This window comes from Myxocyprinus asiaticus, chromosome 6, assembly GCF_019703515.2.
Source record: "Myxocyprinus asiaticus isolate MX2 ecotype Aquarium Trade chromosome 6, UBuf_Myxa_2, whole genome shotgun sequence".
NCBI classification, from domain to species: Eukaryota; Metazoa; Chordata; class Actinopteri; order Cypriniformes; family Catostomidae; genus Myxocyprinus; species Myxocyprinus asiaticus.
Genome location: NC_059349.1, coordinates 28070308 through 28088066, shown reverse-complemented (window position 1 = coordinate 28088066; position 17759 = coordinate 28070308). Strand labels below are relative to the sequence as shown.

Sequence of the window (17759 nt, the reverse complement as noted above, 5' to 3'; positions counted from 1 at the left end):
ACACAGACTCATTAATCAGACAATAGCACTAAATAAACATGCTTTTTAACATTATTAATACAAAATAAATAAATGGTTTGGAATAACAAAGTTTGCTGTTAGTTGGATAGTGGATCAAACAACTGAAAGAACTCAAAAGTATGAAATTAGTTTGTGTTGCAACTTTTCTTCTAATTAAACTGCATTACATTCTAACAGCATCTTTATTTTTCACGGCAGCACTCAAATAAATGGTTGCTAACAAGGACTGTTATATTCAAGCCCTCTAATTAGCTCTAAAGTTAAGCCGTTGATGAACTTACTGTATATAACCAATATATTACATGTTCTTATAATAACCATTTACTGAAAGTCCTCTTGAAGTGCCTTGACAAGCGCAGTTTTCTTTGACCTGTTGACATATTTCCTACTGAAACATGAAGTCGAACAGCGTGATGGAGAGTGAAGTCAAAACTGATACACTAGGTTAAAATGCTTTTCTTTTATATATAAATTGTTATATGTCAAATGATGGACAGCATTTGGAATTATCTGTTAATGTTTTAAAAAAAATCGGTATATGATGGAGAATTTTCTGTTATCGCAACCCCTGAGAGAGATATTACCATCAAAGACTACAGGATATAGAGGACTGGTTCCTGCCTCCTTTGAAACACATTAGGGTAGCATTACCTGCTTTATCACCACCATACTCTTGAGCCAGGCCTTTTAGTCCTAGTTGCTAGAAGCACTGTCCTTGCAAGTATTATAAGCATACATTGAAATTAACTAAGTTACAGACTGGACACTCAAGTGAACATTCTGAAGAGAGAAAAAAAAAATAAAAATACAGTATCCCTCTCATCATTTAAAGAATGGTAAATATCAACTAAAAGAGCCTTTCATTGAAAAAGCACAGTCACATGAACTGGTAAAAGACTGAGGCAATTACTGACATGTTTGTGTGTACTCTGAAAAGAATTACCAAAATGGAAAACTACTCATCATCATTGTACCATTCTTTTGCTTCCCAAAAAAAGAGACTTTTTGGATAGTGAGTGTGTTAGCAGTATCAAACTGCTAACACACTCACTATCCAAAAAGTCTCTTTTTTTATTTAAGTAATAGTTCACCCAAAAATTCTCTCATCATTTACTCACCCTACCATACTTACTGACTGTGCTTTTTCAGGCCATCCCAGATGTGTGGGACTTTCTTTCTTCTACTTAACACAAACAAAGATGTTTAGAAGAATATTTCAGCTCTGAAGGTCCTCTGAAGGTCCTCACAATGCAAGTGAATGGGTACCAACATTTTGAAGCTCCAACAGCCAGCAGCAGCAGCATAAAAGTAGTCCATAAGACTCCAGAGGTAAAATATTTATCTTATGAAGCGATATAAGTGTAGGTGAGAAACAGATCAATATTAAAGTCCTTTTTTAAACTATAAATTCTCCTTCCTGCCCAGTAGGTGGCAATACCCACGAAGAATGTGCATCGCCAAAAGCAAAAGAAGAAGAATGTGAAAGTGAAAGTGGAGATTGATAGTAAAAAATTACTTATATCGCTTCAGAAGATATGGATTTAACCACTGGAGTCGTATGGATTACGTTTATGCTGCCTTTATGTTCTTTTGGAGCTTCAAAATTTTAGTACTCATTCACATGCATTGTATTGACCAGTAGAGCTTAAATATTCTTCTAAAAATCTTAATTTGTGTTCAGCAGAAAAAAGAAAGTCACACATCTGGAATGGCATGAGGGTGAGTAAATGATGACAGAATTTTCAATTTCTGGGTGAACTATTCCTTTAACATCTATTAATCTGGATCAGTATTAAACAATCCTTAACACAGAATGAGCAACAAGTTCTCCATTTTGTGTAATATTTTAACTACTGTATCCACACCCACTGTAAAAGAAACAAGGCCAAACTGACCCTCTCCTGTTCTCTTCCTTGCCCCTGAGCCCCCACACTCAGCTCTGGCTATGTGACCATAAAATCTGGCGTGGTGACAGATCTGCTGACATCACCACATGCTCACACCCATCCACATGAACACGTAACACAATCACAGCACAGAGGGGAGGACAAAGGATCCAAGTCTCGCGCGGTAGGAAACTCAGGCCTGTTCCATTGTTCCTCACAGAGCAAAATCCCGTACACATAAAAAAACAATAGTAGGTAAAAAACTAACAAACATAAAATATCATGTCGTGACGGATAACAAAAGAGAAACAATCGCCTTGCAGGAAATTTGAGAGATGGGGATAGGCACGCAGGTCAGCTATTTTTGACCACTGATTCTCCAGAGCAGGCTTGGGATCTCTAGGATTTGCATCAGTTGAGCAGTTGTCATAGATTTGACCTGAATCATTCAATCAATCATGGTAATAATATGTAGGCATCCAGATTTGATTCAGGAATTTTATGAAAAGAAGAGTTTATTAACAAATTTAGATATAAATATCATTAAGGTATAATTACATAATGATAATTTATCTTTTTATACTTCCGCTCAGGTGAGAGATTTCACATTTTGAGCTGAGCCATGAAAAGTCTCAGCTTGAGATTTACAAACATCCACTTTGAAGCTGCTGTGTGTAACCCCCCCAACAAAAAAACAAAACAAACTATGATGTCTAACATTGCTCTGTTTGTTTGAGCTTCCTGACAAATAGCCATATTGTCACCTCCCAATGACGTGAGTTTGGGGCGAGACTATCTGTTTGAGGGGGCATTTGGAAACCTGTCAGAACAATAATTATTTAGCAATTCTGTTTGGTACCTCTAGTGGCACAGAAATTGCACTCTGCAATGAAAAACAGCTACATTGTGTACAGCTACATTGTAAGTAGAACGAGGTTTATTTCAAATATGTAAAATGGGTAATAGAAAAAAGTTCTCGAAAAAAGATTTCCAGAGAACACACATGGGGGTTTCAAAAACAAAAATTTGCAGGAAAACTGGACTTACCATAACAATGCTGGACTTTACTTAAAGGGAGGACACATATTTTTCCCTTGTCCCCCAAGCAGGAAACTGCTGTTAAAACTACCCCCTCCCCTTTTAGCAACTTCAAAATTGCTAAAAAATCATTCTCACATTTTACATTTCAACACTAAGGCTTTAAATAGAAACATGAATTGTTGGGCCAGACTTTCAGTAAATTACATAAGCAAGAGACACCAAAGCAGTCTGACCCTTAACCCCTGTGTAAAAGCCTCTGAAACAGTCTGCCTGAATGACAACACAGTGGCACAACTTCACACACACATTTACATACAGTCCATACAGCTTGCTTTAAAACACTTGTCTTTTTAAAACTTCATGCATCAGCGATGCACACAGCCGCGGACTGCATGCGTGGGTCAAGAAAATCTAGGCAATTTGTGTCACACTTATTGTGCACGGAGTGATCTGCAACACGGACACCTGAAGTACACTATGGCCTTTCCACTATCTATGAGTTGTTATTTCTTGGCTACCTTGAGATGCTGGAGTTGTCTGCGGTCATCCTCCAGTTGTCTTCTTTTGTTCTCAATCTCAGCCTCCCTCTTCCTCTTCTCCTGAAAGACAGAGACACAATATTAAACCCTGTTGAAGGACATCTATAATCTTCTCACTTTACAAAATCAAATAACCTCTGTGTAAATCTCAGTTAACTAGTTCATAATTAATGAAAAATGTTGCTGATTATGTTTTTAATGTGTTTAAAAAATAAAAGATGGTAGTGAAACTACATTCATATGCACACTTTTGCTGAAAATAAATGGCATATGTGCAAAACATTCTTTTTATTGTTTGATAATAATTTTACAAACTTCATTAAACCTCATTCTAAATTATGCTTCCAACACTATCACAAGTCATTCTTGCAATTTGAAAAACCTCATCTAAGCTCTCCAAACACATATCATAATTTTACCTTAGTGACATTTAAAACAGAAGAATTCACAACAACGTTCAATACACAGAAAATCAAGTTCTTAAGCTATAAGATAAAATGTAGGCATTAAAACACATGTACAGTATACGATCAACAAACATAAGAAATTGCAGCACTGGCCCAAAATCAGCTTTCAGATTCATTATGAGGGATTTCACTATCAAAATGAAAGTTCGGTCAACTGGCCTGAAACTCTTTCACACTGGCCTCTGGTCATCCTTATTATTAAGCATTGCTCATGACCAGATCCAAGTTGCCAGTTCCCAGTCAAACCCAGTCTACTTCCTCAGAGGGTCATTATGCTGAAAAGAAGCTACATAAGTCTCTGGTAAATCTGGACCTTACAAAATCATCCAGGAAGTCTCCACTAAAGGCAGCATTAGTCTGGTGCTGTTTGCAAAATCATTCTAAGCCCTATCAATAATTAAACACACTAAAGTGCTTTAGCACTGATGGCTGGACTTGCAATAGCCTTTAAAGACATAGTCATTGACTATGGGAGCACTGTTTCCAAGGAGGAGTATAATGTCTCATGGGGCTAACATGCTTGGATCTTCACGGAAATCTCTGTCGGTAACACTTTACAATAAGATTCCATTCGTTAACATTAGTTAATGCATTAGTATCATGAACTAACAATGAACAATATATATACAGTACTGTGCAAAAGTCTTAGGCACATAAGATGTTTCACAAAAACATTTGTCTTAAGATGGTTATTTATATATTTAGCTTTAGTGTGTCAATAGGAAATATAAATGTTAGACTCCCAAACATTACTTTTGCAAATAGAAAAGATTAGAATAGAAGAACAGGGAGCCCTGCAACAGATGTCATGGCCCCCACAAAGACCCCACTGAACATTGTGTTAGTCAGAGATTACATAAAGAGACAGAAGCAGTTGAGACTAAGTGAGCCTAATTAGATAGAAGAACTGTGACAAATTCTCCAAGATGCTTGGAACATCCTATCCGCCAACAACCAAGAAAAACTGTGTCCAGGTGTACCTAGGAGAATTTGTGCTGTTTAAAAGGCAAAGATGGTCACATCGAATATTGATTTATATTTTTTTATGTTTACTGGAATTTGTATGACATTAAGTGATAAATGAAAACTATTTTTGTCATTATTTTTGAAGACATCCTCACTATGCAATATTTTTCAAAAGTGCCTAAAACATTTGCACAGTACTGTATATATTGTATGTTTTTTTTTTACAGCATTTATTAATCTTTGCTGATGACAAAAATACTATTGTTCATTGTTAGTTCATAGTGCATTAACTACACTATATTGCCAAAAGTATTCGCTCACCCATCCAAATAATTGAATTCAGATGTTCCAATCACTTCCATGGCCACAGGTGTATAAAATGAAGCACCTAGGCATGCAGACTGCTTCTACAAACATTTGTGAAAGAATGAGCCGCTCTCAGGAGCTCAGTGAATTCCAGCGTGGTACTGTGATAGGATGCCACCTGTGCAACAAGTCCAGTCGTGAAATTTCCTCGCTACTAAATATTCCACAGTCAACTGTCAGTGGTATTATAACAAAGTGGAAGCGATTGGGAATGACAGCAACTCAGCCACGAAGTGGTAGGCCACGTAAAATGACAGAGCAGGGTCAGCGGATGCTGAGGCGCATAGTGCGCACAGGTCGCCAACTTTCTGTAGAGTCAATCGCTACAGACCTCCAAAGTTCATGTGGCCTTCAGATTAGCTCAAGAACAGTGCGTAGAGAGCTTCATGGAATGGGTTTCCATGGCCGAGCAGCTGCATCCAAGCCATACATCATCAAGTGCAATGCAAAGCATCAGATGCAGTGGTGTAAAGCACGGCGCCACTGGACTCTAGAGCAGTGGAGACGCGTTCTCTGGAGTGACGAATCACGCTTCTCCATCTGGCAATCTGATGGACGAGTCTGGGTTTGGCGGTTGCCAGGAGAACGGTACTTGTCTGACTGCATTGTGCCAACTGTGAAGTTTGGTGGAGGAGGGATTATGGTGTGGGGTTGTTTTTCAGGAGCTGGGCTTGGCCCCTTAGTTCCAGTGAAAGGAACTCTGAATGCTTCAGCATACCAAGAGATTTTGGACAATTCCATGCTCCCAGCTTTGTAGGAACAGTTTGGGGATGGCCCCTTCCTGTTCCAACATGACTGCGCACCAGTGCACAAAGCAAGGTCCATAAAGACATGGATGAGCGAGTTTGGTGTGGAAGAACTTGACTGGCCTGCACAGAGTCCTGACCTCAACCCGATAGAGCACCTTTGGGATGAATTTGAGCGAAGACTGTGAGCCAGGCCTTCTCGTCCAACATCAGTGTCTGACCTCACAAATGCACTTCTGGAAGAATGGTCAAAAATTCCCATAAACACACTCCTAAACCTTGTGGAAAGCCTTCCCAGAATAGTTGAAGCTGTTATAGCTGCAAAGGGTGGGCCGACGTCATATTAAAGCCTATGGATTAAGAATGGGATGTCACTTAAGTTCATATGCGTCTAAAGCCAGGTGAGCGAATACTTTTGGCAATATAGTGTATGTTAACATATAAGCTTTTGATTTAAACTTTTTTTATTACCATATGCTGAAATTAACATTAACCAAGATTCATACATGCTGTGAAAGTATTGTTAATTTTTAGTTTATGTTAACAAATGTTGTTAACAAATGGAACTTTATTGTAAAGTGTTACGTCTCCATCTGCAATTCACAAAGTTCTACTCAATCTTGTACTTGCGTGTTTGTTTGTTAAATATTTTGGTTAATTTGGTTATACTTTTAGCAATCAATAAATCTGCAGTACTCTCAGTTCCAGCCTCCTTTTACTGTAAAACGTTTTACCTTGTTTAAATCCATTCCACAGAATTTTGCAGGTCTTCCACCAAAATCAGTGCAGAAAATGTGAAAAAAAAGTCTGCAGATTCTAAGCCTGATTATAACTAATATGAAGAAATAGCAATGATGTTTCCCTTTTGTAATGAGGGACTGCACTTTAAGTTATGCTCTAAAAGGGCAAATTATATATATATATATATATATATATATATATATAAATTACTTTTGGTGTAATTACTTGTACTTACAGCAATAGCCCGGAGTCTCTCTTGCTGTGACAAAGCTTCCGACATCCTGCAGAAAAAAGCACTGAAATGTGATTTTTGTTAATACAGCTGATGTACCAGGAGTAATGGAGCAATTAGGATAACTTTTCATTTATTTAAAAGCAGTACAGTGCCGCCGAACAAGATTTGAAGGGGAGGGGTTGTTATTGGGGCTGTAGTTAAGCTCCCTTATGTCAAAAACATCAAAACTTTAATGTCAGCAATTTAACAAATCAAATAACAATTAAAAATAAAATGCACAATGTCACCTAAACAATAAACATTGTCTATTTTTCGACAAAAATCTAAGTTTATTCTCCTTAAACGGTGCTTTGTGAGAGGAATTGTTCAATACACCATTTTTGTTTCAATATGGTCACATCCTCACCTACAAGCTATTTTACAAAATAATCTTAAGTCTTAATTTAATTTAAGATCTGACAAGTTCAAGTTAGTCTCACATAGCCAGACCTATGACTGTGGCATAGGTCTGGGGTCTATAGAGCTGTTCAGCTTGTAGTCCAAAAACCCGGAAGAGAATTCGCCTTGGGTTCCCTCTGGATTTTCCTATTTAAAATAAGGTCTGTGGTAAACATTACTTGATGATACGTGGCCGCTTTGCTCTACAACATAAATTACACACAGTCATACCGCAAATGTGAAAATTGAAGCTGTATTGAATTACATTAAAAATGCATCTCATTCTGCTGCTGCCACTTACTGGGAGAAACACATGCAGTCCTGTGTGAAAACAAACACTAAAGATGTGCAATGTGAAGACCAGCGTCTCTGCTTTGGCCTGTTGAAGCCGGCTGAAGCACCCCAACAACACCATGGATTGTATTACGTTTGCATATTCATTACATTTCAGCATGGATTGTATGTGTTTTCGGCTCATATCAGCGTGTATTGATTGGGAACCAATCACAAAGGCCATGTACACACTGCAGCTAAATTCAGTAGTCTGTTCACCTTTTAGTGCTTAAACCTGTTCTGTACTCACCCAGCTTGATAACATACAGGAGTGACAACCGCATTTAAAAAAATTCCACGCAGTGTGTACAGAACCGAACTGAACAACTAGTTGTTAATGACGTGATTAATGGCATGTGTGAGATGTGTCCGTCTTCTCCTGGTGTAAATCACACAAACAGAGGTATTGGTCTTCATTCATTCATATATTCCAGTCTGTCTCTCTCATCTGTAGTTTCTCTCATCAGCCCTGCGGTCTCGAGGTAAACGTTCAATACGGTTCAGAGTGCGCGCGAGCTGTTTAACAACAGCCGTTTAGACGTGCATAAAAAAACATGGCAATTCTGTCGACGGCAGCTATCGAAACATTTTCAGATGATAATACATCTGTGGTGGATAATCTCTTTGCTCAAAAACAGCGAACACAAAACGGGTTAAACTAGTGGCATTCATGTTTCACAGGCGCTAGACAAACTGCAGCGATGCTATGGTTATCACTTGTCAGTCATCTCAATTGCGGGAGTCAGTCCTGTACCGTACACACATGGAATGAAAATTTAGGGGATTCAATCCCACATTTAAATGCGGTTGTCTCTCTCGAAATTTTGTAGTGTGTACATGGCCAATATGACTCAAGCTTTGCAAAGAGACTGTTATTGAAGGATGGGGATGTTAAAACACTAATGGACCGCAAAACCGTAAATAAACAATTTAATTCATGAATATTTCATATGTCATGACTGTTTGATAGTTTGCTGCTTGAGTAAACAGTTTAATATATTCAGATAAAATGTGTTGGATGTGGGTTAATGTTAATCCTGAAATGTAGTTTATAAATGTTATGGTCTTGTGGAGTTTGCTCATTTTCTTCAGATTGCATTTCAAATATAGCTGTATTGGAAGGGCTGCATGATGTTAGCCAATCACAACAGTGGCCGTTTACAATGAAGTCTTAAAGGGCCAGAGAGCTTAAAACTGAGCATTTCAGACAGAGGGCCAGAAACAGGGTGGAAAATTGTTATATATTACTAAATTATTACTGTATTGGTGCAAAAAGAAACTATACTAGCATTATAACTGGACCTCAGGGAAGATAATAAAATTATTAAAAAAAAGAGTATGTCGTGACCCCTTTAAAAGTAAACTTGGCAAACTTGGGCAAAATCTGTGATTATTTCATCCTCAAAAGCGATTATTCTATCAATGCAGAACCCTGTGAACACAAATCGGCTTCCAGGCGGACTGATAAAATGTCTTGTGTCTGTCTCCTCACGGAAGCTCCATCGAACCAGCTAATCAGATTTGCTATGATTGATCGAGAAAGCGTTTTCCAATTTTGAGTGCTATAAGAAGGTTGAGTGCATCAGAAGGTTAGTGCACGGACTGTGGGCTGTCTGTGGGCGTGCCGTCTGAGGCTGAGACTAAGTTCAAGTTAGATACAAAAGGATCCTAGAGTTAAGATGTTTCTGTAAAACACCTTCAAATCTTTAGACATCTTTGTACCTCATGTACTCCTTTACGGCACTTGCACTTCAACAATGTATTGTAGACAGACCCTGTTTTATGTCTACACATGCTTCACTCCTGTAAAATTTTAGTCTAGCCTTTCAAGAGTTTTCCACCTCTCTCCTTCATGGGAAAACAGGTTGATGGGAATCAATAAAAGAAATGGGTAGCTCTTTTACTCTTCTCAGAAATCAAACTACAGATATGAGCTGTATTATTGCAAATCTTTTCAGAATGTTGCTGAACCCACCAGTCCATCAGCGATGAATTTATGAATGGCATGCAAATTTCAAGACTGTTAACAGTCTTTTGCATTCCTCCCTAAATTGATTCCAGAACTCCTACATAAACTCAACCTTAGGGAAGACCAACTTTGGTGAAAAAAAAAAAAAAAAAACCCCCGCAAATATTTGGTTACAATAGTTCTATTTGACTCTGATATATGTGCATAATACTGTAAAAGAGAAACCAAAACTTATTTTTGCATTTGTAATATGGTGGAAAGTGTTAGAACATTAGACCGAAGCCAGGATGAACATCAATACAAGTACTATCAAAACACAACCTTCCTTAGTACCAGTATTTGTAATTTTGTTGTTTGCTACATAGATCTGTGTCCTGTGAGGGGGAGGCAAAATATACAATGCAGGAATTGAGGAAACTTACAATAAGTATCAAAGGAAAAGGCACACATAGATAAAAAAAGAGGTCAACCATGGAATGGGATGATGGGCAATGGAAGGCCAAGCTGAAACTGGCACAATAATGTCTTTTGTCATGGCCTGGTTTATTGCTAGGTTCTGCACTGGTCCACAGAAAAAGAGCTTGTCTACTGAAAAATGGCTGCAGGGGAGAGTCATCCAGATGATTAAAGATCTCAGTGGCCCATCCGAGCCGAGCCAGTCACATGTTCACTCCCTCACAGGACAAACTGTTAAATGTTTGCCGATATGTTATCTCTCTCTTTCTTCTCTCTCCCTTTTAGCCATCTGATTTCAGACCTAAAAAATCCCTCACAATGGAACTGATCATGTAAGATGAGAAGTAAGCAATAGCTTTACAATGATTTACTTCTGTACATTCGTGACGAATGAAATAGTTGGTGACCTCAAACTTTCCCCCAGACTCAATACTTAGTGTAAGAAAAACATTCAATGGGTACATTTACATGCATAATCTTACTCAGATCATGCCTAATAACCCATTAATGTGTAAGGTTATGTAAACACCTTAAACAGCGTAAAGTTCATAAATGGTTTAAACAAAACCCAATCGCCACATCTTAGATTATTCTTGATTTTTCATTGCATGAAAATGTCTTTACCAACACTTCTGGTGGCTTATTCAATGTGTTCATGTCTTGTGAGCATGTCTGTTTACGTTTTGATGTCAAAAGCACATTAAAAAAACTATTTATAATGAGCTTATTTTTGATAGTTATCTGAGTTTTACCAGAGATTATTTAGCAGAGATGGGCCACTTCTATTAAAATGAATGGGAGAAACTGGAAAGCCCAACCGTCAACGGATGTAGAAAAGGAAGTCCCGCCTTGCAGGTAAAAGAGCTAATCACCATTTAGATACAGACATCGCCAGTCAATCAACTAAAAATCGCACATGCACATTAGCTATACAAGTTGGCAAAATTGCATTTTTTAAGCGTAATCTGAGGTAAAGAAGCACAATTTATGATACCAGTGCTGTCAGATTTTACTGCTGATTTGAAATATGTTAATTGATCATAATCTTGACCAACAATTTTTGAGATTTCGGTCTTTCCCCATTCAAGTAGATAGGAGCTACACTTGTACGCCGCTTGTTTATATAGAAAAATAGCTACCCAGCTATCTCTACTGAGAGATGGCCGTCGAGTTGACTGACTTGGTAAAAAGACTTTGGTTTTACTGCATGCAAATGCTCTCAAAACACCTGTATTTTAAACCACTATGCAGATAGTCACAATCACAAAGAAGCAGCACTTGACATCACGTTGAGGATGATTCATGGAGCAAGCCCACTCAATACAAATGGTGCAACATGCAGAAAACTGACATTAAAAACAACAAGCAAGTGATTCAGAAATAATTAAGGACAGACAATAATTTGCTCAAGGTCTTAACACCGAACTAAACATCTAACCTTTGGACCTAACCTTTAATAAATTTTAAAGCAACTGCAGATTATTTTCATGTGTGGATAATACCGTTTTAGGATTATTCCATAATCCTCTTCATCTAAACATTATGCACTTAACCTGACCAGTTCTTTAGTTGGGTTTACTCAACTAATCTTGGATAAATGTAACTAAATCTACAACTTTTGACCATAATCTATACAAATTAGGACAACACTGCATCAGTGATTTAGGAATGAAGGAACGAGGAGAAACTCTTTGAAAACTTTCAACGCCATGCAGTCATTTCCTTTTGCCACATCTCATTGACAGCATTGGAAAAGCACTAAGGAGTCCAGGAAAAACACAACACTAGCCAGCTTTATCCAATCTGTGAAGTCTCCAGTGTGGGTGCACTTATCTTAGAGCTTGTTTCCCCTCTCTAGTCCACTGCTGGGCAACACACTGAAGTCATGCTGTGACCTTTTCATTGGCTCGTTCATTGGCCAACAAAAGTGTTAAAAATGCCAAAAGCAGCCAATAGATAATCATGGAGAGATTTTTCCTGAGAAAATCTGATGCATAAAAAACATGCCACAACATCAACCAAAGACTTTTGTGTAGATGCAATTTAATTTAAGCTATGACAAAAACATCAAGTCCAATTTATGCATTGGGTACTAGTACATATTACAAAGACAATTACAACAAAGAAGACTTATCTTCACTCCTTTGGGACAAGAATAGTGATGTAAATTTCTCCTGAGACTGTTCTCCATTTGGAATTTAGCTGCTTGTTGGATAAAATAACAACATTTTTAAGGCATGCTAAACTGAGCAAAGCATCTGAAAGAACCTTTGTTATGCAGACTGCAACACAGGGGTTTGAAATCTTCAATGCTGTGAAATCAAGGAGAACTTGAAGAAAAAATCCAGACTGTTAGGAACTTACTGATGGTGGTTAAGAAACAAATTAGCAGACATTTGAAATTTGATAAACATGTTTTGTTTTTGGCTTAGATACAGATACAAAAGCTCTGGTTCATGGAATTAAAACTTTCCCTTTAAGAGCTAAAAACCCAACCAGACGTCCTCGAAATACTGTAGTTAGAAAAGCATTGAGTTACACACTAAGTGATATTGATTGCGAGGAATGTGGGAGTGAGACCTGAGAAACTTCAACATGAAGATTTTAAGCAAGGTACCAATGGTTTCATGCACTCCCTTTTTTTTTAGACATGCCATGAGCTAGGGCCCCACCAACCTTGGGGTGGAGAAAAGGAAGGGAGGATACCAACCTCCCAAAACATGGATGCATATATACATTTCAAAAATATAGAATGTAGGTCACATTAGTTGGTGAGTTAACACTTCAAAGGTTCCTCTTTCTGGAGTCTCCAGGTTAGCAGCTACTTTTATTCAGGTACATGTTCTTAGAGATCACTGTCTTAAAATTCAAGAAAGCAAATATGGTTCATTCCCACTTTCCAGAATGTGTCAATGGGCATTATCTGCTGTGAAAAGTCTTCTCTAAATTGGCCAGTTTAAAATGAAATTGGTAATAAAGTTTGCACTTATGATTTCAAGCAGTTATGAAGATATTTTCAAAACTGGAGTGAGCAGGAAGGGCTTGATTAAATGAGCAGAGCTAGTTGCTATTATCTGCTACAGAGCTCTGATAGAGAATGGAAGAGATATAGGTGAGGGGTTAAAACATCAGTGGCAGTCCAGAGCTGTTCTATTTTCACACTTAACCATGTCCAATCATGGCAGCTGTCAGGAGTGTTTGCTGCTGGACTGCTACAACTATGAAGTGACAGAGCCCATGTGACCACATAACCATAAATGTGTTTCTGATCCATTTGAGTAACGGCAAACTTCACATTTAAGCAAGCCCAGATGGAATCTGCTATTTTGAGGCAGGGTTTCCACTAGGACTGGGTGTTTTTTCCGATTACTTCAAATTTGCATTTTGACATGATTTTTCTATAATTATTTTTTATCGCGAAATCGCGATTTTGCCAAAAAATATTGCAAACGCTAAAGTTAGATACATTGTAAATAGGCTGAATAAGGAAGAGGAAAAACAATTCATAGCACTTTTCTTAATGCCGCTCCCGATCTGATCAGCTGCACATGTGGGTGTGTTCCAAATGAACGTGACAGGTTAACAACATGGAGACTGATATAAAAGACAGCTGTAATATTCCCAGTACAATAACAGAGTGTGACTGTAGCTCAGCTTCGTCCATCATGCAGGTATACACCAGCTTAAGACCATAACTGGCCTTGGCGTGCGCATGTTGTTGAACGGTCTCCTTTCTTTTCTTTTTACCCATAATAAAGCATTAGCTACATGACAGTTATTGGCACTTCATTTCAAATCATGGAGATGCTATATATGGGAGAATAAAACATCCTCCACTCCTTTTGCCATGATGATTCAGATAGATCGCTAATTATTGCTTTGTTTTGTGACGTGTTGCTTCTCTGCTCAGCGTGAACCGCTAGAGGGCGCGTCTCTATCTGCAGGGGTTTATGAATATACACTCCCCTTGCAAGATGCTGCCCCGGGCGGCTGCCCATGTCGCCCATGCCTAAATCTGCCCCTGATCATTCAGACACAAAAGAAAGATTTGCACACAAATTGGGCAACACTGTGGCTTGAGACCAAGTTTTATGGGCCGTTCACACCAAATGTGTTTTCCCATCTGTCTGACCTGTTTTTAAACACTTTTCTAAATAGACATGTGCAAGATAGACATATTTGACTATTGTGCAGCAACTCACTATTTTTTTAAGTGGTGCATTTTTTAGGTGGCGTGTCAAGATTATAAGAACAGCAAATTTTAAAAATGCATCTTGAGACAGCTGCATTCTGTTATAGTCCAAGCACTGCGGCTAGCTTTTGTTTGTTTTTTTGCTGCAAGAGCACATTTGGTCTGAATTGCCCCTTACTCTACACAAGAGCAATATAGATGATGAGATATTTTTAGGGCAGAGAAAAACTAGAAAAATTTGCATTTGCTGCAGAAATTTCCATGACTTTTCCACAACTTTAAAGATTTTATCAACTTCCATGACTTTTCCAGACCTGGAAATTACAATTTTAAAATTCCCTATTATTTCCAGGTTTTCCATGACGCTGGGAACCATATTGAGGGGAAATCTGTGTAATTCTGCCTAAGGGATTTAAAGCTGAAAGTATCATCAAAATATATAATAAACAAACATGCAAGGGGTGGTGATCTATAGAACTGTTGTGAAAGACAGATGTTGCAATTTTGCAGAAATATGCTGAACTTCTGATTTCTGTGTGCATATTCCATCTGGGTCTGCATTTAAGCAAGACTCTAAAATATTTAAATGCACTCACACCATTGAGTGTGTATAGATGGGGAATTATTCTTATATTAATACAACTTTGTCTTAAAAAAGACGTCTTAAAAACAAGATTGAAAGTGCGCTACAGATTTTTTCCATAGCTCTATAAATGCTTTTCAGCATCACAAGAATGTGGGATGGAATCCCTGGCAGATAAGGGTTGTTGAGCTGGAAAAATGGCATAGACCCCTTTAAAAGACTAAATGGATTGCAGACTGTGCGTGAGTAAGCCTATCTAATATATTTTTTGACTAAAAGTTGCTAGTAACCTCTAAGCTCTCTTAATTAACCCAGTAAGCCACACAGAAAAGCATCACTTCAAGCGTGTAGTCATTAATTTGAGTGTGTATTGTATGTCTGCACATCAATAGTATTGCATTGGTGGCCCCAATGACCTAGTGCCTCAAATGTTCACGCCAGCGTAAACTTGACCGACAAAGCGTTTGGCATTGGATTTGCATCAAGGTTGACGTGTGTCACATTTCCTCTTCGTGTGCGCCTTGTCAGTCTCTACTGAGGGTAAAAACGAGACTATGAATTTCACAGTAATTAAAGACAAGCAACAAACAATTGTAACCTGCGTAACGTGAGTAATACAACAACGTTCTCGTGACGAGAGTATAGTGGATAGCGTCACTGTTGTGGTCTAGTTTTCACGTTGTCCTTGGCGAAAATAAAGCGTTACCAGCTGGAGATTGAGCGCACGGTCGACGCTTTGGGTGTGGAGAGTCTAAGATTTGAGAAAGAAAAAACGAGTAAGAAGCCTGTCAAAGTGATGCTCAACATAAAGCGGTCCAAGCGTCGTCTGATTTACCGCGCGGGGGAATTAGTTCCTAAAGTATCAGATTACCAAAATCAAATGGTATACAAAACGCTGTAACATAATAATTTTACACGGCCATATTGGATCATCCCATCCATTTACATTAGTATATAACCAGACCTGGTTCTCCGAAGACGGAGATGCGCAGCAAACGCACCAGCGTGTTGTTGGTCCATTATAGAAGATAGGCTTGTGCTACTATTTATGTAAAGCTATGATGAAAGACGTCATCCGTGTATGGCTTATTAAACCGTGCAATTTATTTTCCAGTATTATAATGCATCGCGCAATCCTGCTATTCTCCCTGTCCATGTTGTGACTAAAACCCACAGCTGTCTTCCATATTGCAATATATTCAAAATATTGATCGGACAATTTCGTGTTTTATTTAAAGCGCCATTTCAATTGCCAAGCCTACGGTATAGTATCATAACAGAGATGTCAGGAAACGAAAGACAATAAAAACAGCAGGAAAATAACAATTGTTCTGAAATGAATACTTACTCAATTGCCAGACCCGTTCCCTCTTGAATAGGAAATGTTTATCTCGCCTCCGCTTAGAAAAAAAAAAAAAAAAAGAAAGAAAGAAAACAAAAAAACCGCTTGGAGGCGTAAACGATATATGCGATCAATATGACTTCCACTATCTAATGATGTGCATGCATTCTGTTATTCTCTGTCAGGTTGCAAGCACAGTTCTTGACGTGAAGGTGTAGTCTCAGTTTTCCGGGGAGCGGCGCTCAACCCTACGGTGAATATCTGTGCAGCAGATCTTTCTCACGTGGACTTGGATGGAACGCGCGGCGCGACTATTGACTCCACAGTACCCTTTGTTTCCCGCGACAGTTATTCGGCGAGTGTGTAAAGGGCAATGTCTGGCATCTCCTCCTAGTGAGAGGAGATGCTAATATACGCCTCCCTCCGGACACTTGAGGGGCTGTTACTTTGCACAACACAGACCTGAGAAATACAAGAAAAACCATGCTGTGATTGGCTTTGTAATGCACTACGTGTGTCCGTATGGCAAGCCGAATTCACTTTTATTCATTCGCATGTGAATTGTTGATATCATCAATTCAGTTTTCACTAGTCAGAATTCTAATTCTTGATATCAAGAATGTAATTTTCAGTAGTGGAAATGCAAATTGTTGTTATCAATAATTACATTTCCACTAGTAAAAACGTGAATTCTTGATATAAAAATGACGTCATCACTCGCAGAAATCACATTCTTGATATCAAAAATGGAATTTCAACTAATAAAATCCCTAATTTGTTATATCTATAACTGAATTTTCACTAGTAACGTTTCACACAGATATTATTCACTCCTATTCAGAAAGCAATTATTGATATAAAAAATTAGTTTCTTACTAGTTGAAAGTCCAATTTCACATATCAACAGTTCTTTTCTTACTAGTGAAAAATGTAATTTTTGATATCAAGAATGTAATTTCTACTAGTGGAAATGCCCATTTTTTATATCAACATTTGAATTCCAACTAGTAAAAATGCTCATTTTTGATATCAGATATTCAGTTTTCACTAGTGACAATTTTAATTTCTGATATCTGTAATGTAATTGTTACTAGTAAGAAATACTTTTTAAATATTATTAATTACACTCCAAATTATTGATATCTGAAATCCATTTCCATATATCAGAAATCCCAATTGCAACATGTTGAAAATACATTTACAGATATCAAGAATTAGAATTTTAAGTAGTGAAAATTAATTTCTTGATATCGGTAATTTATATTTTTACTAGTAACAATGTAATTGTTGATATCTAAAATTATATTTTTACTAGTAAGAAGTACGTTCTTGAGATCAAGAATTAGCATTTTAACTAGTGAAAATTGAATTGTTGATATCGTAATCACATTTGCATAATTTTGGCCCCTTTTAACTTTTAATCACATATGAATTGTTG

At 37.8% G+C, this 17759-nt stretch overlaps 1 protein-coding gene across 2 annotated transcripts in view; it reads right to left on the bottom strand.

Moving 5' to 3' along the window:
- The window catches only part of palm1b (paralemmin 1b), a 30838-nt gene extending 14084 nt beyond the window's left edge, over positions 1-16754 (bottom strand). The window contains exons 1-3 of one of the 2 annotated variants that reach the window (XM_051700221.1): positions 16328-16754; positions 7009-7054; positions 3467-3547 (exon numbers count right to left, since the gene is read on the bottom strand). In XM_051700221.1, the coding sequence (XP_051556181.1) occupies positions 3467-3547; positions 7009-7053 (126 nt within the window). In that variant the 5' untranslated portion in view covers position 7054; positions 16328-16754. The remainder of the gene's footprint in view (positions 1-3466; positions 3548-7008; positions 7055-16327) is intronic. The other variant, XM_051700222.1, reaches the window with a different exon arrangement.
- Positions 16755-17759: the final 1005 nt, after the last annotated feature.